This window comes from Cololabis saira, chromosome 6, assembly GCF_033807715.1.
Source record: "Cololabis saira isolate AMF1-May2022 chromosome 6, fColSai1.1, whole genome shotgun sequence".
NCBI classification, from domain to species: Eukaryota; Metazoa; Chordata; class Actinopteri; order Beloniformes; family Belonidae; genus Cololabis; species Cololabis saira.
In genome coordinates this window covers 19738898-19765412 of record NC_084592.1, presented here as the reverse complement: position 1 = coordinate 19765412, position 26515 = coordinate 19738898, and the positions used below count along the sequence as shown (strand labels likewise).

Genomic DNA, 26515 nt, shown 5'->3' with positions numbered 1-26515 from the left:
GCTCCTAAGTCACGTTGTAAACAGTTTTTTGTAATGTGTCTTAAAATGCTGACGTCTCATTGGTTTGGGAACACATTATAATATTCCATATGAGTTCAAACAACTTACAGATGTTGCCATGGTTTTTATAAGTGAGTTATTATCCCAGGTTGCAATATAAAGTGATGTGAGGTAAGGAAGGGCTTTGTAGTGCTTGAACCGATGCCGATGAAGAATCTGTTCGACACAGAAAAGGAATCAGATGGATGTTATTCACAGCTTTGGAGTGCTGGCTATACAGCACCTACAGAACAACTATAAGGAATACCACAGGTTCCTCGGCTTCATGTCGACAGTGGGTGACCCTCGTAATATCTTTTCTATTTATTTCCCACTCTGGTTCCATCTCAGCCATAAGGTCGGCACCAAGATGATATGGGTGGCTGTCATTGGAGACTGGATCAATCTTATTTTTAAATGGTAAGCCATCTCTGAAGATAACATTTTACCTTCAGGTTCTGTATTAATGGACTTAAATAAAGTATTTTCTTTCTCAGGATTCTGTTTGGACAGCGACCTTATTGGTGGGTTCATGAAACTCACTTGTACCACAACAGTTCAGTACCACATTTGGATCAGTTTCATATAACTTGTGAAACAGGGCCAGGTAAGTTTCTATGCAGAAGACTTTAACTAATAACATTAAAAGTAGCACATGATTCAGAAAGTTGGATAATTCTTTTTGCAGGTAGTCCATCTGGTCACTCCATGGGCTCATCGTGTGTGTGGTATGTGATGATCACCTCTGCGCTAAACTTGGCCAGACCTTCCACTGACTCTTCTGTCTGGAGCTCTCAAAGGTGAAGATATTTTTATATGTTCACGAGACAGCATGTTGTCTTCTTCTTACTGTCTTGTTACATGTTACTAAATATTTGCATGGTTTCAGGTATCGTCTCCTGAGATCCTGCTTGTGGATGGCTTTTTGGGTCATTCAGATAAGCGTTGGTATCTCCAGGGTTTTTATAGCAACACATTTCCCACATCAGGTTGTCCTTGGTCTTATCATGGGTGAGGTTCCCTCTACTGTCCCAAATTCTCCTGTATTTCTTTTGTGTTTTATTTGATAGATAATCTCTTTTTTTGTATTTACTGTGTGCAGGCATGCTGGTTGCTGAGGTGTTTGAACACATCCCTTCAATCTGCAATGCAAGCCTGAAAGTGTACCTCCAAGTGAATGCTTTCCTCCTCTCTTTTGCCATTTGCTTTTATCTGCTCCTCAAATTCATGGACATTGATCCGTTGTGGTCAGTCACTAAAGCCACGAAGTGGTGTGCCAACCCAGACTGGATCCATCTTGACACCACACCTTTTGCTGGTCTGGTGAGAAACCTGGGAGCCTTGTTCGGTCTAGGGCTCGCAGTGAACACTGAAATGTTCATTCTGAGCTGCAAGGGGAAGAACGGCTGCAACACCACATTTCGGGTCATGTGCATCGCTGCAACGCTCACATTTCTGCAACTGTACGACTTCATCAAACTGCCCACTCACACCGAGGCTCTGTTTTACATACTGTCGTTTTGTAAAAGTGCTTCAGTCCCTCTTGGAGTGGTTGCTGTTATCCCTTACTGTGTTCATTTGCTGATCAGAGATGAGGACAGGAAGCTGGCATAGAGAGTGGATGAAAAATAAAGTTGAGTCATGTTGTTCCTAACAACTACTGATTTACTTTTAAATGTTGAATGAAAGGTCTAAAGAAGTGAATACACAGGACTTTTATTCACACTTATTGCACAGTCACATAAGCACAGAAACTCCAATATATGTTGAAAACGAGTTACATAATAAAGTTTGATATTCATGTGTTTTGATTTTTGTTGATTTGAACATGAGTGTTATATGTAGCCTATCCAAGTTTCTTCTGTTTCTATGTTCTTTGTTTTAGATTCACAGTTAAACCATGTGTACGTGTGTGTATCTGAAAGAATGCTGGAATTCATAGCTTGTTTTTTTTTAATAAAGTTGTTCTTTTCCAAGTTCAGTAAAACTACATAACTTTCCTGCTCATCTTTGCCCAGGGGCATTTCCATTCTTTCTGTTAATACAACTTACGATTCATAAAGTTTGGCTTAAAGATAATTTGAGAGGTTTATGGCCAAGCAGAAACTGAAGAAGTTGTTCAAATGAGGTCATACCTAATGTAGAAAATGCCTTGCAAAGTCACACTTTTTACATCTTTGCATTTGTCAGTTTGCAAATGTGTGCTAAAACAGATACGAGATAAAATATATATTATCAATGCTTCTTATCAGACCTGACTTTGAATAAATAACCGGTAGCTCTATGAATATGTCATGGCAAAAACTAGTGATTCTCACAACCCAGATTATGCAGCAGAATAAAAAACAACAACCAACATATAAATATTATAAACTAGGTCAGTCTTTAAGCAGCATTACATCAGGTCAATAACCCAGAGCTGCAGTGCATAAACTTCTAGATTATTCCTGCATCTTCCGTGACCGACAGAAAGATTCAGATTTTCTCTCCTGCAGCATCCACATCTTTGCTCAGGATGTCTGTATGTGGATCCTGCTCTTGGTGTATTACATAATCTCTTGTGAGTTTCCTAGTTTCCACAGGCAAATTCAGACATTAATCAGCCAAAATGTAATGAGGTAGAACAGAGTCTCTGATGTAACAAGATTAGGGAGATTAGTTAAACTCCTGAGCAGAACCCATTTCCACATCTTTCCTCATTGTCTCCAGTTGCTTAGCATCAGATGCACCTGAGGCCTGGCGCTGAGTGATGTTACTTCTCTATATGCAGGCTTCATGCCAAGCAAAGCTTGAAGAAACATTTGTGTCTGTGTAATTTATTTTACTTGGTACTCACAGGGAAACAAAGTACAGCCACTCAGAAGCTTCCAGTCAAGACCTATTTCTTCCTCAGCTATAATTTATTTCGATTTATAAATACATCTGAAGTTCTAAAGGGAGGAAAAATAGTTTCATTTATAAATTCAGATGTACAATCCAAAGCCTTTATACTAAATATCATGCCATCGATTTCAGCTATAACTTTTATCATTGACTTCTGTTTTCTATGCTGTTAAACACGAAACCTCCTCAAAATTACTGCTCAGTGTTGATGCTAGACAATCCGGTCTCTAATACAGAAGAATATAAAACAATACATTGGATTCATTTTTTGAACAGATTAATACTATTTTCATCCCCAAAAGGGAAATTCTTAATCTATCATGGAGTGTAAATTAATTAGGAAAGAAACAATTTTTTAAATCCATTTATAGGTGTGGCTCATCTCCAAAGATCATCATGAATGTATTGGAGGGTTGTGTTTGTTGCAACAACAGCACTGGGATGCAGAGGTGCTCCTTCACAGTTACATGTTCACAACTGATGCTGACAACTACTGCAAGCACCCCTAAAACTCTTCTTCTGGTTCAAGTCGTTGGCCTGTCCTTATCGTCCAGGATCCATTCCACACACAGAGGCACTGCAGTTTGCTCCTGCAGCGTAGAGCCTCAGAAATCCCAAGGTACAAAGATCTTCCATTTTACTTAACAGGGACCACAGAGACCCCATGACGATAGAAGGAGAGAAAAATGGTTAAAACCTCTTCCTTGTTGCTCGCTGTTTTATCATGACCTCTCCTCTTCAACCTATCTGCATTTGTAGTCTTATTCTTTTCATTAGGTGGTTTTTGGAAAGCTTAAGTAGCAGCTCCCACAAGTAAAGAACTTTCACTGCCATGATAACTCATCATAAAGAAATGTAAAAAATGCCAAAATAACAAGCACAAAGCACAATTTGAACGGAACTACTGCAATACTGATATCCACAAATATTAACATGTGCTATTACCACAATGTTGTACTTTAGTGAAAGAAAAACACAGTAAAACATTTTAAATGAATGAACAAAGGTGTATTTCATACTGGCAACAATTTAAAATGTTTTACAATATATGTGGTTACCATCTAAAACAACAAATATTCACATTTCTCAAAAACACTGGGATTGATAAATATACATGAAGAATACTTAAAACATGAAATAAACAATACAAACACAGCCCGACCCATGTCATAAAAAGGAGGCCTTCATTTACATAAAACAGCCATAAACAAATAAATACAAGAGTATAGTTTTGTCTCTCATGACCAATACTTATAATGGATGTGTTGCCTGTGGTGGTGTTTGGTTTCTGCTCAGCTGCAGGGGGGAAATGTGATTCAGTCGTTCAGGAAACAAAGCTAGGAGAAACAATTCAAAATAGCTGCAATACATCTAAATTCCCATTTTATCATAGAACTTTAATAATTTTTTTTTATTTGTGTGCATTTTATATACATTTTACAAAACTTTTATATATCTTTTTTTTTTAAATGCTTTGCAGAATACGTTTTTACATGAAAAAAAAAAGTTTAGCTGATAGGAGCGCCTGTAGTAACCAGTTTATAATAGGCGCCTCTCTTGGCCATGAGTTCATCATGTGTACCCTGCTCTATGACAGCGCCGTGAGACATCACCGCTATGATGTCAGCAGTCTGGATGGTTGACAGCCGGTGAGCGATGACGATGCAGGTTCTTCCTTTCCTCGCCTCGTCCAGAGCAGACTGGACAGTCTGCAAAAAAACAGAGCTTTGCCATGTTACTATGGAGATCAATTAAAAGACATGCAAATTCATTTATGAGCGGCTATGCTTTTATGTCATGTGGTTAAACGGTGTTTATAAATGTATCCCACCTGTTCACTTTCTGTGTCCAGGGCAGAGGTGGCCTCATCTAGCAGCAGGATCCTGGGGTTTCTCACTATGGCCCTGGCAATAGCAATCCGTTGTTTCTGCCCCCTCGACAGTTGGGAGCCTTGGGCACCAACCTGAGTGTCATATTTCTAACAGAAAGCAAAAGGTCACAAGTAATCAATTGTGCTCATCAGAGCAAATGTTACTGGGGCGATAAAACTGTATCAGTGTACTTTGAGGGATTAACTATTTTCATTAAGAAAGACGTCCATTACTGACGTCTGATATACAGTACTACATTTGATCATTAGCTAAAATTTCAAAGACAATGCTCTTGCATCATGTCACCATAACAGATTTGGGGTTATAATTAAGGCACAAAGCCGATAGCTGAGTATTAAATTACATTTTTACACATTCATTTACACAGAAATTCCACGCAGTAGTAGGGCTGGGTGATATATCGAGATTTTAATATATATCGATATATTTTCAAACGCGATATGGTACGAGACAATATCGTTTATATCGATATAGCTTCTTTTTTTTATGATTTTGATATAGCTTATTTTGTGACAAATTGACTTGAATGTTTTATTTGAGATTTGCACAAATGTTTTGTTATTTGCACAACTGTCAACCTCAGTGGAAAAGTCTGCCTGTTACTGTCTACATTGTATTAATTGCACAGTGTACTTTAATTTAATTGTTATGCATATAAGGAATATTTGTTTTATTTTATTCAAGAAGCATTTTATTCTTTATATGCAGGCAGTTTATTTTTATTTCATTTGTTTTATAAATTTTGATATTGTGCAGACCTCTGTTAATAAATGTACCTGTGTGACATTTGGCACGAGGCTTTGTATTAAAACTGACTGTTTTTTTTAAGGGTTTGCCTCAGAAAAAAATGAAGCTAACAGAGATGCTATGCTATAATGCTTTGGGGGAAACCCCAATTATGGCACAGAAAAAATATCTATATATATCGAGTATCGCCATTCAGCTAGAAAATATCGAGATATGACTTTTGGTCCATATCGCCCAGCCCTACGCAGTAGCTATTTTTAAGCTTTCAGAGATATGAAATAATAAATATTTGTTGTTATGTATTAGTTGGTCTTTATAGGGGCTTGTTTTCAATTCACATTTCATTCATTACTGGTTGTTAGTTTGACAACTGAGAAGATTCTCTAGAATAGCGACTATAAATATTCCCCCAATTTTTTTGATCATCATCTTAAATTTGCTTCTGAATCAAAACACTTAAACTAGAAATTAAACAATCGTATCAGTAGCACATCAAATGAGTCTTCAGTACAGGGTAAATCTTTAAATCCTGCTTGATTTGTTAACTAAATGCACAATTTTGCGAGAAAATAGACATAATTTATGTAACAATTTGTGCAACATTTCATACTTCAGAAAACTTTTTTCACTTACATCTGGCAGACCCATCACAAAGTCATGAAGAAAGGCTTTCTTGGAAGCTTCGATGATCTCTTCCATGCTGACAGTGCGTGCGTTATCTCCATATTGTATGTTCTCTGCGATGCTGCAGTCAAATAAAACCGGCTCCTGTGACACTATGCCAATCTGAGATCTCAGAAAAGGCACATTGACCATATGAGATGGATGGCCATCAATCAGCTGAAAACAAAAGACGAAAAAATGGAGAACGGTTTAGGAATAGACCGGACCAAAGTGTGGGGATTTTTTAAATGAATGTCCAAATCTTCCAACACGCACCACTTTCCCCTCATCTGGGTCATAGAACCGCTCCAGTAACTGAACGCTGGTGCTTTTTCCGCAGCCGCTGCTCCCGACAAAAGCCAGAGTCTGACCAGGCTTCACGGAAACCATGAGGTCGTTCAGCACCTGGATGTTTGGTCGTGTCGGATAGGTGAACTTGCAGTTAAGGAACTGTATTTCCCCTCTGAAGTCCTCCTGAAAATGGAAGACAAGACTCATGAATTACACTCACAGTGTGGAGTTAGGTTAGTTAGGTATTTTGAATAGGCCTGTGTTGAAAAAAAAACGATTCTCCGATTCTAAATCAATTCTAAATCGATTCTCATATTAATTCCTAAAAATTGATTCGTATGTCTAAAGTTTGTTCTTTTTTTTTTATTATAACATTTTCGCCCAGCAAACTTTAATCCCAGTAGTTTAATTCACGCATGCATGTGGTTATAGAGGACCAAAACTGATATAATTAAAAAATAAAAGGAGAAATATATTTGTTTTTCCTGTTCCTTATAAATGCTTTCCTTGTTTTTACATTCCCTCATCTGCTCTTTTTACTTTACCTGATGCATTTCTGCCTCATTATGCAAATGAGGAGGGCTGGCCTTTTTGGTCCAGCTGCTCTACTATAGGTCAATAAATGGAAAGGATCCTGCTTCTTCCTGTTTATTGACCAATAGTAGAGGAGTAAAAAGAGGAGACGAAGGAATGTAAAAAACAAAGAATGCATGTATAAGAAAAAATGAAAAACAAAATATATATATTTCTGCTTTTATTTTAAATTATGTCAGTTTTGGTCCTACATGATGTGAAACTATCAAATAATGAACATGGCGTCAAGTTTAATACTAGTATTAATATGTTGCATAAATACACAGTCATGTAATTCAGGTAACAGCTCAAAAAACATTTTTAATAACACTAACTCAAATCCATATCAGATCGGATTGAATCAAATCATGATATTCGATTAAGAATCTTAAGAATCGGAATTGAATTGATTCTTGACATTTGAATCGATCCTCAGCCCTAATTTTGAATGTACCAACCCATTTCTGGCCGTCTGTGTGGCTCATGCTGATTTTAGGAACTCTGTCCAGCAGTTTGAAAAACTGAGCAGCGGCAGTTTTGGCTTTGGCATAATCTGGAGTGAAGGAGGAAGCTCTGCCCAGAGCCGTCCCACTGATTACTACAGCTGAGATCACTCTGGAGAGATAGTGCAAGAGTAGAGCGTTGATGTTTTCAACATGAATCACAACATTCCAAACATAGAAAGGAGTTTGGCCAACCTGAAGACAAACATGTATGGTAACCCCTCTGCTCTGACCAGGTAGCCTCCGTATCTGAAGGAAGCAGCATAAGCCATGAAGATGACACACTGGGCAAAGCCGAAGCAGAGCCCGTAAATGTTGCCTTTCTTTTTAGCAGATTTATATGGAAGCTCAAGTTTCTGCTCATATGATTCCACAAATGAGCGCTCTTTGGTCAAGCCTGCAATGGTCCTGATGTTGGCAAGAGCCTCACTGGACACCTGTGGAAGAGATTATTCATAGTTATCAAATATATAGGTATCTATGGGCCTAAATGGAGGATGTTCTGGTGCGGCGACAGATGGGGAACGTACCCGACCAGCTGCTTCCATGGCTTTTTTGTCTTCATTTGCAAAACCTGTCAGCATTTTGGCTTGGACTACCCCAGACAGCCCAATGAGGGGTAGGAAGCACATTATTACCAAAGTAAGCTTCCAGCTGAAGTAGAAGGCGATGATGAATGAGGCGCCTATGTTGGTCAGTGAGTTCACAATCATGCCAATCTGAGAGCCTGTCGCCTGCAGAAATGATACCAGTCATATTTAAAATGAAATCGCAATTACCTGAGCTCCAATTTGAAATAGAAAGCACAGCTCACCCCCTGGACCATGGATGCATCTGTGGCCAGTCTTGTGGTCAGAGCTCCAGGACTGTTTATAGGGTCGTCAAACCAACCGACCTCCTGCCTCAGCATGGCCTGGAAGCCCACTTTCCTCAGACGCCGAGTGAGAAGCTCTCCAGATTTCGCAAAGGCATAACCCTGAAATGCAAAACGTGACTCAAACTAAACAAAAGCTTAATTCCTTCCTTCTCTAATGTGATACAAACCTATTTCCAAAGATGCTGCTGCCATCAATTTCAAAATGAGCTGATATTCAGGAGATTATGAGATTTGTATATCTCTGCATTCTGTTTTGATGTACATGTTACACATCAGCCCAACTGTTAGATCACAAGTAAATCTACAGCAGCCCTAAATCAAATAATTTATTGAAAAAAAACAGATATCTTTTCTCAATCTCAAAGCTCCACTCCTAAACTTTTTTCCAGTTAAAATGATTCTTACAATTTTCTCTATTCAATTAAACATTTTAAAATTTGATCTGAACATCAACAAAACTCCAAAGACAATTTACAGTTAATCAATCTTTTGGTTCCGGAATTCTTGACAGTAATAAAAATTACAACAAAAAATAAGTATTCACTCAATATAAACACTCACTTTTCAAAGATTTTCACTTGTTTTTGTTTTTTCTACCTCAAAATGAATTGTGTGAATTCTGTGCAGCAATAATGTGGTCCTACATAAAAAAATATCCTCCAACCTATATTCTTCCTCTGGGATGTACATATATTGAATATTTTCCCAAGAAGGGTTATTTCAACATTTGTTTTAACCTTTTGTTTTTATGAGTGCATTCTACTATTTATTACAGATCTGCAAGATGAGACTTCACATTTCTCCTTCAAATGTGCACCTATACTTAAAATATAATATACAGTATATAAGATATACTGTATGTATGACCATAGCCAATGCAATGGCTCATGTGTGTTGTGATGCAAAACAAATACCTGCATAAACTGTGAAAAGAAACTTGTCACAGCCACGATGCAAAACAGGACACATATGCCATTGATCTGCTCCCTCTGCTCATTCAAGTCTGGTATGGCAAAAGTCTGTAAAACAAAGACCACAAAAATGATTTTCCCTTTAAACTAACCAGTTCAGCTTGTAGCAGAGAAACATACTCTACATTCATGATGGAAAGAGCTCTAACCCCAAGAATCTGGCTGAACAGGACAGCGTAGACCGGGTTGACGGAGCCGTTGATCGCAGCTCCCAGAGAGCCCAGCAGCATGTAGGGCCACTCTGGCTGGTTGTACTTCAGGATGCGTGCAACAGGAGCAGGCTCTACACGCTCATCTGGATCCTCGTCAAGCATCTGATGAGAGGCGTGTGTTAGAAGTCGAGCTTGCCAGTTACTACAGTAGCTATATTACAGAGCTCTGAAACGGATTGCGAGTACATTTTCTGCGGTGATCTCCAGATCTGAGAGGATCCCGAGGCTGCCTGATACTGCATCCGGGACAAAATCATTTGACAATTTGCTCTGAGATCGCAGCCGAAAAGAGTTCCTATGGGAGTAATATAAAGAATAAGAACTTTTTTCATGATATGACAAATTTTTTTTTTTTTTCGTTGCTCGTTTGATCACAATGCCGTACCTTTTACTGGACCTGCAGCTTCCACGTCTAAAGCTGCCTGACTTGAAACCAAAGTCTTCATTTGGATCTTCACTAATCACATCTAAAAAAAAACAAAAAAACAGAAAGCGAGAGAGACGTGTGTAAGATTTTTCTTAGTAGTCTTGAGTCTTTTCAAGGTAACAGGTAAGGAAAAATACATGGACGGGGAAAACACTCCCTTTGGCAGCACTGTTCATGAATGCCAGCAGGAACAAGTTTGTTCTTGTTCTTGTTCTTGTTCTTCTTCATTTTTCAGTGTTCTTCCTTGATCAAAGGCTTGTAGTTCTGTGAGATTCCTTTGCTGGCGTTGATTTATTTCTCTTTCATGTTCTACCCACAGGTTTCTGAGGATGTAGATGAGGATTGTAAGGATGTTAAACCTTCAGCTTGTGCCTTTCCTGAGTGTTCATCACAAAGTTCAAGGTCTGCTGAGGACCATCCTTGTATTTTAGTTGGCTTTATTTCGTCTTCTGGAGACAGCATGATGATTATTTCCAGAATATGCTGTTATTTATTTAGGTGACAGCAAAATCAGCCCAACGCTTGGTTGATCCACTTCCAAGTTTCACAGCTAGACAGGTGCTCATGACGTTTTCCATCCCTTTTTCCTCCGAAGGTAACTTTGCTCATTGTGTTCAAGAATTTTCTGTTTCACATGTTTGTTTAGATGGTAAATTTAAGCATGCATTCATTTATTCATTCATATTTCCAAACCTGTTTCAATCCTTCTCAGGGTCATGGGGCCACACCACAGTCACAAAACTCAAATCTCTCTTTACCTCATAGGTAATGCCAGGTGTCAAAACCAAAAAACACGATTTGTGTCCATCTGCTTAGATAAAATAAGTTTTGGTTCAAGATTATATCATAATTCATCATGAAAGAAAATAGTACATTTATAGAACAATATCCTAAAACTCCAAAATAAAACTCAGCTCTTCAGGGAGCATTTCTGCATCTAGTTATCTTCTTTGCTCATCAGAATGAGTTAGAAGATTTGTCCAGCTCTTTGCATGACTCAGCACTTAGAAAGCTACATACACTCATGCCAAGATGAGATTATGATGGTGAACTTTAAGAGCTAGTATTGCTGTATAAAGGGGACTGTTGTGTTGGCTGGGAAGGGAACATTCTCTGGCTCTGCATGACCGGAGTAGGAGCTTGGTTCGCATTGCTGACAGTAAGTCAGACCTGCTCCCATGTTGGACTTCGGCCTCTCCGGGTAGGAGTGTTAGTATCTCAGGGTCTTGTTTACGAGTGAGGGAAAGATGGAGAGTGAGATTGACAGAAGGATTGGTGCAGCGTCCGCAGGTATGCGATCGGCGTGCTGGACTGTCATGGTGAAGAAGGAGCTGAGTCGAAAAAAAGCGAAGCACTCGATTAGTCGGTCAATCTACGCTCCCACCCTCACCTATGGTCATGAACTTTGGTTAATGACCGAAAGGACAAGATCGCGGATACAAGAGGCCGCAATGAGTTTCCTCTGCAGGGTGGCTGGACGCTCCCTTAGAGATAGGGTGAGAAGCTCAGTCACTCGGGAAAGCTCGGAGTCGAGCCACTCTTTTACATCGAGATAGTCAGCTGAGAATCCCCCAGAAGAGCTGGAGGAAGTGTCTGGGATGAGGGAAGTCTGGGCATCTCTGATCAGATTACTGACCAGCGACCCGGTTCCTGATAAGCAGATGTGGATGGATGGATGGATGGATGGATGGATGGATGGATGGATGGATGGATGGATGGATGGATGGATGGATGGATGGATGGATGGATGGATGGATGGATGGATGGATGGATGGATGGATGGATGGATGGATGGATGGATGGATGGATGGATGGATGGATGGATGGATGGATGGATGGAAATATAAGTGCTTTCCAGAGACCCAGTGCATTACCCCCATGCAATTATTACATAAACAATGACGGCTAAAAAACCTTGAGTAGGACCCGGATCCTAAGGGATGAAGAGGATGAAGAACAGAGAGAATACAAGCACAGACATATCATCAGTAGTACAAGATAAGTCATTATCTATTAGCTGGAGAACTGAGAGTTCTATGTACAGTACATGGTTCTTATAGTCCTCTTTTGTTTTATGGGTATCGGAGTGTAACCCTGACAAACCAACAACCTTTGAGATCTTACAGAAGACCCTGTCTTTCAGGGTGCCAAAACTTTTGCTTGTTTCTCATTTTCTCAATTTGTAGACCAAAAAATAAGAAATCAAAATCAAACTTAAAGTAACAGAAAAGTAACATCAACTGTGATAATCGGCCCTCACCATGAGCTGTGGTGGGTGAGCCTTGGTTCTGCAGGGTGACGAGGGTGAAGTAGACGCCTTGCCTTTCCAGTAGCTCGTTGTGAGTCCCTCTTTCCACCGCCTGTCCACGCTCAAATCCAACAATGACATCCGCATTTCTAATCGTAGAGAGACGGTGGGCGATAGAGATCGTTGTCCTGCCTGAGCGCACCTGCACAGTTATAAGCATGCCGCTTTACAAAGCAAATCAACACATTTTGTTTCATGTATGCAACACGCAAAACGTGACCCACTCACGTTATCCAGCGCCTCCTGGACCACAGCTTCACTCTCGTTATCCAGGGCCGATGTGGCCATATCAAGCAACAGGATCTTAGGGTTACGGATGAGAGCTCGAGCAATAGCAATCCTCTGCTTCTGTCCTCCACTCATCTGGCCCCCACCTTCACCCACGAGTGTATCAAATTTCTAGTGGATAAATGGGACAAACACAGTAGAGTTTGTGATCCTGAACTTATTGCTGTAGTTCTCACTTATCTCTCAATGAGTAGCACTTACCTGCGGTAGATCCATGATGAAATTATAAGCATTGGCTTCTTTTGTTGCCATGACAATGTCCTCCATGGTCACGCCAGGTCGGCCGTACCGGATGTTCTCAGCGATTGTTGTGGCAAACAGCACTGGCTCCTGCTCCACAATGCCAATGAGAGAGCGGAGCCACTGGATGTTCAAAGTGCGAACGTCATGTCCGTCCAAATACACCTGGGAATGTGGTTCACAAGGAGAGACTAAAGAATGAGGCTTTTTTTTTTCTTTACTGTATGTGTTCCTTTTTACTGTATGTGCTCCAGTTTATCTGCAGTTATCCGGGTTGTTACCGTTCCTTCCTTTGGGTCATAAAACCTTTGAATGAGCTGGATTGAAGAGCTCTTCCCAGATCCACTCGGTCCAACGAACGCTGTGGTTTCTCCAGCTTCGATCTTAACGCTCAGATCATCTAATATCTAAAATTAAAGTTCTCGATGTTTCACAAATGTATACTATATTACAGTATATATGAAACTGAAACATGGTCATAACAAATGTCATTAGTTACCTTGACTTCAGGGCGAGACGGGTAGTAGAACGTGACATTGCGGAACTCGATGTCACCTTTGACTTTGTCTAGTTTGTAACCCTCCTCTGAGAAACAATCAATTTCAGGTTCCTGTGAACAATCGGGATTTTAATAATATGATGGAGATTTTATTGAGATCAAATCCACAGTTTGATTTATTATCTACATAAGGCTTTTTTACCCGGTCGATTGTTTCAAAAATAGTCTTCGCTGCTGCCCGACCAGTTGCAAAGGCTTCCAGGCATGGCGAGGCCTGGCCGAGGTTCATCGCAGCCATAAGTACTCCAAAGAAGACCTGCAAACAAACACAGCAGCCAAAGTCCCTGACTGTCAAAAGTTGTATCAAAATAGGGAATTTCTTTTATCCTACTGTTGTTTTCCTTTGGAAAAATCTTAAAACGAGCCATCAAGGAAGCCACTTTTACAACAAGCTTGCAGTAAATTTGAAATCAAAGAAGTTTCAAATCAGAATCAGTGCTAATTTACTGAGATAATTATTCTTTTGCAGGTTTCCATTTGAAAGTTTTAAAACTTGTTATGAAAAATAATGATTTAATTAAGCTAATAAACGGGGAAAGGTCTATTCAATGTTACTAATACAGCTAAATACAAAAGCAACAAGTATATTAACCTGCGTGAAGCTGGCCCCCGACATAATTAACCCGTTATATCTTCAAAACTAAAGCAGCACAACCGAAATTTATTTCTGCACAAACCAGCACTAACGCAGCACAAACAAACTAGACCATTTTGGTTTATTTTGGACAAAGTTGGGGGGCTGCGTGAACTTTGAATGACCTTTGAAATATAACGTGAAATCTTCAAAACTAAAGCAGCACAAACGAAATTTCTTTCTGCACAAACCAGCACTAACGCAGCACAAACAATTGAGAATATTTTCACTGAATTTTGCGTGGGGGGCCAGCTTCACGCAGGTGTATATTATATATAATACTACATCAGTACTAATAAGAATAACTAATTATCATGATGCAAAAGTTTGAACCAGACATGATTTTCCATACCTGAATGAGACTTCCAGGAGACAGCTCTTTGGTGTCGATGACCAGTTTAGAGCCGTACCAAAACGCCAGAGCGTAGCAGAGGAAGATGATGCACCACAAGTATCCTTGAAACACTCCTATGATGGAGCCTTTCTTCACTCCCCAGTTCTGAGCTTCTATGAGGTTTCTGTCATATCTGTCACATCGTTCACGATTTAATGTCAGGTAGGAAAACAAAAACAAAAAAAAGGTCTATAATTGTGTAATATACTTCTCAACTACAACAAAACACCTCTCGGCTTCTTTTTCCTCGCCGCCAAAAGCTGCCACTGTTCTGATGGACGACAGGACCTCGTCAGCCACCGCGCCTGCTTTGGCGTAGGCCCCCAACTCTCTTCCTGTCAGTCTGGACACTGCCTTCACAAACAAAGAAGAATTGTAATCAAAAACACTATTATTTACTACTCTTTGGGCCTGATTTACTAAAGGTTTGCGTGCGTAAAAACGTGTGCAAACTTGACATCACCCGCAAACCAAAGTGCAAGCTGATCTACTAACAGCGTGCAAAGAGGACTGCGCCTCTCAAATGAGCAAAATAGCACACGCTATTCATTTAGTACTTTTGCCCTGATGAATAATCAATATGGGGCGTACCCGCCAGAAAGCGCTAAATACTGGGAGGGGAAAATGCAAATATGTCCATTTACCACATGCAATGAGATTTACCAAGCCTGAAAGTTTTGGCGGGGATTGTGATTGCGTCTGTATTTAATACGTTCGAAAGGAAGGTGCTAATCTGCCCAGCATTACGCAGGGATGCTTGTTGGTGCCTGATTTGAGGACTGGGGTGGGGATGGCTCAATTTGTGGTGAGGATTCTCCACATGCAAAAGGAGAAATATTTTATTTGAATGTTAAATCGAGTATTATTCAGCAAAAGGTTGCCACAGGAGGCACATTCATTTTTTTATTTGTGATAATAAATAAATCACGTGTTCTGCAGTTGTCATACCCCGGTGTTGTGCCGTATTCAGCACCCCTGCCGTGAAAAGCACCCCCTCGTCTGACAAAAATGATATTCTCATTCCGTGTCACGTTCTGTTAAGCGTCCAGTTTTGTGTTAATGATTCATGTTTAAATGCGCTCATGGATTCCACAATAGTCATACTTTCCCACAATCACAGTCACACATAACAAAGATCGGGTAAATGGTTATTGATGTCATTAATTAATAGCCTGCTTACTGTGTTGTCTTCCATAATATTTGTAAATATAATATAAACTCCTAAGTATGTGTTTGTGTGAGTGTGTATATATAAATATATTGAAGTGTCAGTGTGTTGTTTTTTTTCTACTTATCTCTCGCTGTCTACTTATCATTGACTATACGAGGGGGTGCTTTTCACGGCAGGGGTGCTGAATACGGCACAACAATTTGCCTCTTCCACTAATATCTCTAACTCCAACTCGTCAAATTTCATTTTGCGCTTGCAACTATCCTGCTTTCCATCCAAACTCTCCATGGCGCAAACTTTAAGACACGCAACACCTCATTTAAATACTGCGGTTTGCACCTGTTATCAATTGCGCACGCAATCTTAGTTGATCACCCGCAAAACACAAAACAACAGCAGCACGTGCAAACTTTTTCAGTGCACACGCAATTTAGTACTCTTTATTTAGGATCTTAGTAAATCAGGCCCTTTGACTATTTAAAAGGTTCCTGTTTTCTCACCATGGCCATCAGACCAGCAGCTATGCCAATCAGGGGGCTCACTGCTATGACCACTAAAGTCAGCTTCCAGCCGCCGATGAATCCGACCATGAAGCCAAACAGAAACGTAGAAATCCTCTCAATGAAAATAGACACCTGATCAGCGATGCCGTTGTTGATCTTATTGATGTCACTGAGAGGGATAGAGAAGAAACACGTGGTGTGAAAAGCTCCAACACTGATGACGGCTCGATCTGCAGATGGAGAACCTCAGCTTACTCAGATATCCTTGTGTTCAGTTCCCCTATAGAGTTGCAGTCGAACCACCCGATCTCCATCTGCATGACTTTTCTAAAGTAAGTCTTTCGGATTCTCTGAGTTTGTCTCGCAGCAGCAGTCACCCAAAAGACAATCTATAGTGACGCAAAAGGAGTTGTGTTGTAAGGTCTGTAATAATCTATTATTACTTAATACATGTTTTGTTTACACTAACCTGAAAATAACTAACGACAAGCACTCCTAGTCCAATCCCAATGTAGTAATATGCAAAGTTGGTCATCTCAGCTTCAATATTCACCCTGCAAATGGAAAGAAATGGATAAGAAAAAGTATAGTTCTTCACTGAAACATTAATAATCTCAGAAGAAAAAAAGTACCTTACCCACAGAAGACACTGTTGTTCTCAGCTGTTTCATAAATGGAGCCGTTGACCCAAAAGATGGTGTTGTTTCTACACTCCTTGTTCGGGTCTTTCAGCTCCTGTATCTCTAGCTCATAAGTCACAAATGTGTCTGTCATCTGGCCATAAACCAGAAGCATGAGAGGTGAAGCCGCGCCGTGAACGAGGGCACACAGGCCGCCCACCACCATCATCGCCGTGTCCTTGCAGGTGGCAAATCGGAACTTAAAAAGAAAGGTTTGTGGTTTGTAGTTTGTAGTTGACAGATTTTCACATTATAGTTTCCTATGAGGGAATCAGTCAAAATGACAAAAATATATACATAATATCTATATATTTACCAGCTGAAAGTATCCAACACTCAACGCATTTTCTTTTTTCTTCTCATCTCTGTAAAACATGTAAATTACACATTATATAAAAAACAAAAACTGAAACTTAAATGAATTTAAAACATAACATAGTTTGAATAACATCAAACTACAAACTTACCCAGTTTGACTGTCTGTTGAAAGAAAAGAAAATATAGTAATTAAAAATAAAATAGAGCAAGAAACGTATATTTAAAGTTCCCTGTACTTTCTTAAGAGTTTTAAACAAATACTATAGCTGCAAACATTTAACATCATTTCGTCAGGTTTCTCATATTTAGTGGCCCACTTGCCTCCTTTATCTGCACTTGATGTTGTTGAAAGTTTATTCGATTTCTTCATGTTTTACACCTTGATTCATTCAGTCAGGTGTATCTTAACTTGGCAACTGCAGATAGAGATAAAAAAAATGACAACATTAGAATAAATATAAATGAAATGTAAGATATATACTGTAGGTTACTTCATTAATCCCAGTCCCTGCTCGGCGCTGGGCGTAATCTGCTGACATGGACAACTCCTCTAGGAATTTCAGTTCATTTTAGTTCAGCGATGAAGCGTTTGTTGCTCGTATAAAAAGGGTCCCTCAGTCCCACAGGTTTTCAGTATTTATACAGGTGCAGAAACATAAGATGTGAGGAACATACTTCAGCAACACGCACATGTAAATAGATTTATAGGAATGGAAATGGGGAAAAAAAGGAATGGAAATAGAAAAACATGATAAAACAAGATTACATACGCTACTTTAACTATTAATCGGGGTCCTAGTTAAGGAAAATGAACTTGAAAGTAAATAACGTAGATGAAAAGCAAGAAGTACAGTACCTGGATGCCTCAGAGACTCCCTGAGCAGCACTGTAGCTCATCAAAGGAATTTCTCACCTTTTATTCCCAGGCTGACCTATGCCTCCACTCTCCCATTATCTACACCTCAATTGGACTGATAAGGGGTTGTGTCAGCAATTATCCCCAACAGACTGCCTATTGAAGGCAGAATTCATTCACTAACAAAATTTATTTTCAAATTCTCCCATCGGTAACGAAACAAATTAATCACACACTACTCATCTAGTATTATGTGGGTTGATTTACTCATTTATTTATTTATGTATTTATTTTCAAATTGAGATCAATGCATTCAAGTCTTATCTAAGGTGATTGTAAAATGGGTGTAATGACCGAAAGACCATTGATTGTGGCCACGAGGTGTCTAAGAACACACATGGTACAAGTGAAAACCTCATGGTGATGTTTTGGTTTTTTACTGTCATTAAAATCACTTTTTAGAACTGTTAATATTAATTTAATTCAATTCAATTCAATTCAATTCAATTCAATTTAATTCAATTTTATGTATATATCATCTATTAAAACACAAGTTGTGTCTAGGCGCTTTCCACAGACCCAGAACATGACCCCCGAGCAATTATTACATAATCAATGGCAGGTAAAAACTCCCCTAGTGGGAGAAAAACCTTAAGCCAAACAGTGGTTAGAAGGCAAAGATGATTAAGAGACAGCTGTACATTCTAGGGGAACTTAACTGTCCCAGCAAATCAAAGCTGGTAACAAAGATGCTGATAATTCAGGTTTCTAAGGGGTAATTATTTGAAACAACATACTGTATATGAGCAGGGGTGACCCTCCCGATCAGGAACCAACACTCCCTCATACCTCTCACTCCTTAAAAGGACTGACTCACACATAGTCTGGGTTTATTTACATGTTCCCATAACACTCTGCACTGTAAAAACATTTGTATTAATGGTGTAGTAGGTATAAAGATAAAATAATCAATCGGATGCTTTGGAGGTTAATGCCCGCTCGTTCAAGTAGTGGTGTCGGAGTTTGCTCCTTCTTTACTGCCTGTTATTAATCAGAATGCAGTCTGTGATAAAAAAAATAAGTGCCTAATTTCATCTCTCACACGCAGTTCTTATGTTGAATTTAGTTTGCCAAACTGAAATCACTAAGGAAGTGTAACAAGTTGCAGTAAAAAGAAGAGAAAAAAAGACCACCAGTGGCTGGCTAAGCAAAGCAATCTCAGTAGAAGAAGAAACATATTTAAAGGGCAGTAGAGGAAAAATAAATGAATAAATAGAACAGTTTTGAATTTGATTGCAAGATTTTAATATACCTCATCTGGTATCTCACGCAAATAATGTATGCATAATTAGAGGTGGGACTTTTTTGAGTGACAGCTGCATTCAATTCAATTCAGTTCTATCTATATACAGTAGCACCAAATCGTGAAAAATGTTATCTCAAGGCACTACAACAATACAGTAGAGTTGTGGTGCCGCAAAAATCTTGGTTAATATCACCATAAAGTACATTTGGTGTTCCCATCAAAGTCACCCATTCATTATGAACATAGAAAATTCTGAGGTTGTGGTATAAATGACCAAAGATTTACACACACACACACACACACACACACACACACACACACACACACACACACACACACACACACACACACACACACACACACACACACGCGCGAGTGTTGATGACAAGTCTCTTGACATGGATTTCCACCATTTCTTATATTCGGTGTACCTAATTTTGGCATGCCTCTCATGCTGCTCCACTAACTTCAGTAAGTGGTTAAAGGACATAACATTAAAATACCTTTTATATTTCCTAATTTTTCCTCACATGTTCTTCAATAAAACTAGTAACTTTGACCAACTATATTCCATTTTTGTCATAATTTTAAACCGTTAACCATTAAACAGATCAACTGATGTAATTAGTGACATGAACACCATTTTGTCTTTCTCAACTAGGAGTTGGGACAACTGCCTCAAATACATCAAATTCCTGCCTTATATTTCCCAATTTTCATCATATTGGGTTTGTAGTTGGGTGTTCTAAGCTTAACGTGTCCGAACTGTCATTTATTATTTTTAAACTAATCAGAAATTCTAAATAAATTTGATAAACAGAATACAGTCACCTTCAAAACTGAAGCAATTTGCTAGCTGAAGACACACCATGTGCTCATTAAAAGCTAAAAGAAGCAATAAATGTCCACCTTATCATAGTCCACCCCGTCATCAATGTTTCCATGATTGGGTGGACCATGAGAGGGTGGACACACCTACAGTTTCTTGACATTTTGATATATTTACACATATTAGAACAGTTTTACACATATAACATATGACAGCAAATGCCTAACTGGTCTGTAATAATAATAATGATAATTCATTTTATTTAGAGGCGCCTTTCAGGTCACCCAAGGTCACCTTACAAAAGATACAACATGTATTTTATGCAACAAAAAAAAAAAGCAGCAACAGACAGAATCAAAAAGTACATAAATCAATAACTAAAACAAACTGGTGTAGTGACTGGTTAAAGTGAGTGAGTTTTGAGTTTTGAAACAGGTGAGTTTTGAGTTGAGTTTTGAATGTTGTGATGGAGTCCCTCTGTTTTATGTGTGGGGGGAGGGAGTTCCAGATTTTTGGTGCTGTCACAGCAAAAAAACCAGGGTTTACGGCTGTGTATACCCCCGGTATTTCAGGTGCTAGCACGGGAATTTATGTAAGGTAAACCAGCCGAAAACTAAAAATTTCCCCGGTCCGGAAACACCCGTATTGTACTGGGACCTCCTGCTGTGTTTGGAGTAGCCAGCTCAGCAGGGTGCCATGCTGGCTATTGTCACACAAAGGTGTGACATTCCAGACTTGAGGGGGGCGGGGGGGGGGAACTTCACCCCCCCAAGCCTCACCCCCCCACCCACACCTCCAAGCCCCACCCCCCCAACCTCCCCCAAGCCATTGTCTCCCAGTGGCGCCGCCCGTTGCGTGGCACCGCTCTGCCCCAGTGACTGTCGCTGCACATGTAGGTATAGGGCTGAACTCTGCTTGTCTTTCCTCTGCTGAAGCACCTGGCACAAAGCAGAAGCCTCGTGTCTTTGGGGTGGAGGTGAAACTATCCACACCGCCCGTCCATCTACGACGCCATCTTCTTCTTCTGACATCAGGTCACATTTCAGCGGGAGTCTGTACACATCTAGCCCTGGAGGCCAGCAACTGCAAAATATAGAGTAGCAATTAAAATGTGTATAATTTTTTACCAATATTCAATTAACACTAAATTAAAAACATCTCAGTTCCATATACTGTAACTCACTAACCCAAATATTGCTGTAACTTACCCTTGTTTTCCGTTGTCTAGTCTTCATTGCATTGTTTAATTTCTTTTTCTGGGGAGCATTTTCTGGCTGATCGAGACGATGGCTCCTTTTCAAAGACTCAAAATAAGTCTTGCAAGCAGCTAAAGCACAAGCAAAAATACAATTAGAATTTAATTAGTTTCAATATCTATTCAAAGCAATTCTAAAAGAACAAGGATGGATGTGCCTTTCTTTTTACCTGTTATCACGTCGCTGTCTGTGTCAGGAAAAGCAATGCCGACCTGCTCCAACATGTATGTCGTAACTGCAAGGTTATGTGGAGAATTGATACTGTTGGGAAAGAGAGGAGCCATGTTAGTTGATTAAAAACAAACTCAAACCCCAAAGCAACCTTTTATTTATTTTTGTGTGGAGAAAATAGATCTAGATCACACGTGACTACACTGAGCACACGTGACACGTTACTAAGAATACTATAGAAATATTGATTTAATATAAATACCATGTCATAGCTATCTGTTTCTGGTTATTTTCATATAAAAGTACGTTTTTCAATGTTTATAATTATTCACAAGTATGCAGTGTCATAACTACATCTCTGACGTTGATAAAAAACCAAACTGTTTGAAAATCTGTTGAGAATTGAGCAAGTTAAGGTTGTTTAAGCAGTACATGCACCATTAAACACAATGTTAGAGTGAGCGAGCTCTCCTGTGGCAAGATGGCCGCCGTGTGACGACGTTGCTCTGCATTGGCAGCAGCGCGGACGAGTCATCTAGCCTTTAATAAAGTCCATAGACATATATAAAGTTTATATATGTCTATGGTCCGACCCATCACTACTAAATCAGTTTGGTTTTTCAACAATTTCTTTCCTAATGCCGTTTATTCATTTATTTTTTATTTTGCTGTGGTAAATTACAGTGATTACAAACAAAAAACATATATTTACCTTTGTTTTGGATCCAGCTTCATAGCGTTGTTTTCAGAATTGTGTAAACGTCTTACAGCCTCCTGTATAGATTAATAATACAAAGTTAGTGTGATTCTAAAAGTATTTAAGCATTATTACCTCATGTGGACATGCAGTTAAATGTAAAAGGAATTGTGCACAGTCCTTAGTCATAAGCAAACTTACTTACAGCAACACGTGTGTTCTTTGCTCTTTTAATCCGTTTTGCGGGTGTGGAATCGGAGCTGAAAGTTTCAACACGATCAGAGCTTAAGTTCTTCACTTCCTCGTCCAGTAGCTCAAATCTGCCGTCGATGTCCTGTAGTCTGCGCTCTATCTTTTCAAATCTGCTGTCTACTTTTTCTTCGAATTTCGATATTTGTCGCGACAAAGAATTTAAAGCATTAACAACAACAGATACACCTGAACCAGGACTTTCTCATGGGGAAGAAGATGGAGTTGACCGGCCTTGTCGCTCTACTGCAGGTCTGGTCGGAGTAACATCTGCTTCAGGTTGATTTGGATAAAAGCACAAGGACCGTTTATGCGACATGTTTTACAACAACGCAGCAGTATCTCCTCAAAAGCAAAAAAAGTTCTACCGGGCGGGAGCAAAACAAACAGTAACTGACTAGGACAAACTTTAAAGACCCCCGCAACTCTCAACGCTGTGAGACAGGAACCAATCACATTGCTGAATCAATTCTTAGCCACGCCCCCGCAATAACATGCGCTGTGATTGGTCTGTCAGGACTGTAACAGTAAAAAGTGGGGTCAGTAAACTCCCGATTACAGCTCAGAAATGGCCGTATTTCACAGTAAACTTCTTTCACCAGTAAATTCCCAATAACAAAAAACAACATTTAGTTGAACAATGAACTAAACATAGCCTGCTCAAACTAAGCAGTCAGACTTTGTGTGGTGTCCCTGAACAGCAAATGTAGCTTTCTGGTAAAAATGTGATTGTGTTGCAAAAGTGTTTTTGTAGAAAGAACACTGAAGTAAATGAGGTCAAGTTTGTGATCTGTTCATGATGGTCTACACATTCCAGTGATAGGGCGTATCTCCATTTGCTATTCATGTGGGCCAATTGGGCATAAACAGGTTGGGGGAGTTTGAATGGTAACTCACAGAAGTGTTGATAGCCGTTTGATGGCTCTCGATGGCTGCATTTTTTGAACAAAGGCCTAAAGGTCCCCTGCTGTTCCTCTACCCGTGGCAAAAAAGTGGGGTCAGTAAACTCCCGATTACAGCCGTAAATGGCCGTATTTCACAGTAAACTTCTTTCACCAGTAAATTCCCAATAACATCTACATACACCCAGCAAACACGAACATTACCGGTTAAATGCTATGTCAGCATATTCCCATAAACTCATCTTTTCGTGCTGTGTGTGCAACTGAAGGCTCGGCACCCATGGTGCTGAGGCGTGAAATGGGAATGTTGAGAAGTCCAGCCGAGGTTGAGCGGAGGGTGCGGGAGGGAGTGTATTTATGTAGGAGGTCGCAGAGGTAAGTGGGTGCTAGGTTGTGAAGGGCTTTGTAGGTGAGGAGGAGGTTTTTGTAGATGATTCGGTAGTGGACTGGGAGCCAGTGGAGTTGGATAAGAAGTGGGGTGTGGGGGGGTGTGGTCAGATGACTTGGTGCGGGTAATGATCCGGGCGGCCAAGTTTTGAATGAGTTGCAATCTGTCGGTGAGTTAGGTAGGGAGGCCAGTGATGAGGGTGTTGCAGTAATCGATACGGGATGTGACGAAAGAGTGGACCAGGATTTCAGTGCTGGACTGAGACAGTGCTGGACGGAGTCTGGAGATGTTGCAGAGGTGGAAAAATGCAGTCCGGGTGATGTTGTAAATATGAGGTGCAAATGAAAGGGTGCTGTCCAGGATGATGCCAAGGCTCTTGACTTGGGGAGAGAAGGGTACAGGGAAGCCGTTGATGATGATGGGTGGAGCAGGAGAGAGTTGTGACTTGGTGAGGGTGGATTTGGAACCAATTGGAAGAGCCTCAGTTTTATTGTCGTTGAGTTTTAGAAAAATCTTTTTGCTCATCCAGGTATTGATTTCATCCAGACTGTTGGTTAGGGAAGTGAGAGGAATAGTGGCAGTGGGTTTGGAGGAGATATAGATCTGTGTGTCATCTGCGTAGGGAAATAACGCTTGACTTGAAAATGCAGATGACCCAGCTTTCCACCAGACCTGAAACGCACCATTTATGAATCTGCAAGGCTTCTTGGAGACGTGAAAAGAGTCTCAAAATTATTTGTGCGTATCTACAGCTTTGTGCGCATGTATCTGGCAATTCGTGCACGCGTATTTAACGCTTTGTGTGTGTAAGGGGCTTTATGAATTCGTAATGATAGTTTTCTTCCTAACTTCGAGCAAGTTATGCACGCACAAATCTAATAATATGCACAAATCGAGTTCTACGCACAAATCAAATAATACGCACACACAAATCAAGAGCCACGCACACAAATCAAGTAGTACGCACAAATCAAGTAGGCTAGTACGCACACATAAATGTTTTGAGTTGACTTGCTCTCCATAAACCTCTAACAGGGTCGACCGTCTCCTGGCCCCCTTCAGTTGGCATTTTTCCACTACACTGTAGCGCAACACAGGAACCTATGACTGAAAAAATAGCGCTGCCGACCGACCACCAGGTGGCGGTAATGTGCACTTTTTGCAGTTGGCAAACGGCCAGCGGAAGAATGAAAAGAAGAGGAAACGCGTAAACAACGGATGGTACTTGCTTCGGTCGTAGTATTTGAGTTTAAAAGAAACCCCCCACAGGATCTCTATATTGGTGTAATATTTCATGTACCAGTACTCTAACAGCATCAAATGTGCTCCTGTGCAAAATGTCTCTGGTGTCTCAAATGCTTAAATGATTTGTGGTCACATGACTTAAAGGGGACCTATTATGAAAAACATGTTTTTTCTTGCTTTAACATATATAAAGTGGTCTCTCCTCAGCCTGACAACTCAGAGAAGGAGGAAAGCCACCAAATTCTGCAGTGTCTGTACAGCCGCCTGGATGTATCCAGTGTCACGTGGCTTCTACCATTCAGATTCTGCTCCCGTCGTTACGTAACAAAGGGGCGATTTACATAGGTTGGCCTCTGATGCGTGAAACCACGCCCACAACTAACTCCGCCAGCTTCCACCATTTTTTCGTAGCAGTGTATCGCGTCATCGCGTCAGGCAGCCAATCAGCACAGTGCCTCATTATCATAGCCGCCCTGCCCACTCAGAATCCCGGATAGAGCAGTTAGAGAATGGGAAGATAAAGACATGGCTCAGAGGCTGAATTTCTAATTTATTTAGCAAAAATAAATTCAGTGAGAGGGGGGCTGAACATAATTTCCTGTTTCTGTCCTTAGAATACCCAATCAGCAGAGACCCCCCACCAGGTAGCACACCAGGGCTAAAAAATAGCCCTCCCCTACTACAGGGCAGTTTTTTGGTGCCATATAGGTTTCTGAAGCTCATTTTACAGGAATGTTCCTAATAATGGAAATGCGGGCACGGCCCAGTCCCAAAAAATCTACCCGGAACGCCTGCTAGTGGAAACTCGCCATAGTCTTTTGCTACAGCCCTCACTGTCCTGCCTCTGCTGCTATAGTCAGAATGGGTAGAGATAGAATTTTGTGAGATTTATTTATCAGAATTTGGGGTTTTCAAAGCTAAACAACCTCTGAGAAACTGTTATGCGTTTCCTCTCTCATGGCATACTGAAAACACATAGCAGATAAAATGTAGGGCACAGTTTGACTAAGCTATGATTTTAAAAGCTTTAAAAAAAGGGAAATGTCTTGTTGCTTCTAAAATCATCCATAAAACTTAATTTTTCTGTGTGACATGAAAATCATGTAGTTTTTTCATGGTTGTCAGTGTGGGGCCAGTTGCAACAACATCCTACAATTGTCCCACACTGACCATGAAAAAACTTGCTTGAGACAATGGGTTTGAAAGATGCTACAAGTTACTGATAGCAGGTGAAAACATGCTGATTAAACTGGTATGGCTTTACAATTAATCTTATAAACTGCTCAGACTGTATGACAAAACTCTGATCATTAAAACAAAATAGTTTCTTACCTTGAAGTCTGGTTTTCAATGAAAGAGAGATGAGGCAGATTCCTCTCGGACGAGGGAGGAGCTAACATGCAGTGTGAACGTCATAGCCTTATCTCATTCCTGATTGGAGGA

General features: G+C 40.1%; 2 protein-coding genes across 2 annotated transcripts; one reads left to right on the top strand and one right to left on the bottom strand.

The window, feature by feature from the left end:
* The first annotated feature begins 218 nt into the window (after positions 1 to 218).
* On the top strand, positions 219 to 1941 carry LOC133446452 (glucose-6-phosphatase 2-like). The gene is made up of 5 exons (XM_061724477.1): positions 219 to 459; positions 537 to 646; positions 728 to 839; positions 929 to 1050; positions 1142 to 1941. The coding sequence occupies exons 1-5, from the start codon at positions 242 to 244 to the stop codon at positions 1651 to 1653; spliced, it is 1074 nt and encodes a 357-aa protein (XP_061580461.1). The 5' UTR covers positions 219 to 241; the 3' UTR covers positions 1654 to 1941.
* A 1994-nt stretch (positions 1942 to 3935) lies between these two features.
* Positions 3936 to 16945, bottom strand: abcb11a (ATP-binding cassette, sub-family B (MDR/TAP), member 11a). The gene is made up of 24 exons (XM_061723552.1): positions 16817 to 16945; positions 16645 to 16729; positions 16431 to 16564; positions 16173 to 16344; positions 14731 to 14855; positions 14460 to 14634; positions 13616 to 13729; positions 13414 to 13524; positions 13196 to 13321; positions 12876 to 13079; positions 12615 to 12785; positions 12339 to 12528; positions 10037 to 10118; positions 9838 to 9946; positions 9589 to 9753; positions 9383 to 9487; positions 8406 to 8567; positions 8122 to 8325; positions 7787 to 8028; positions 7547 to 7703; positions 6501 to 6698; positions 6195 to 6401; positions 4754 to 4900; positions 3936 to 4631 (listed from the first exon to the last, which is right to left on the bottom strand). The coding sequence occupies exons 2-24, from the start codon at positions 16708 to 16710 to the stop codon at positions 4431 to 4433; spliced, it is 3567 nt and encodes a 1188-aa protein (XP_061579536.1). The 5' UTR covers positions 16711 to 16729; positions 16817 to 16945; the 3' UTR covers positions 3936 to 4430.
* Between the last annotated feature and the right edge of the window lie 9570 nt (positions 16946 to 26515).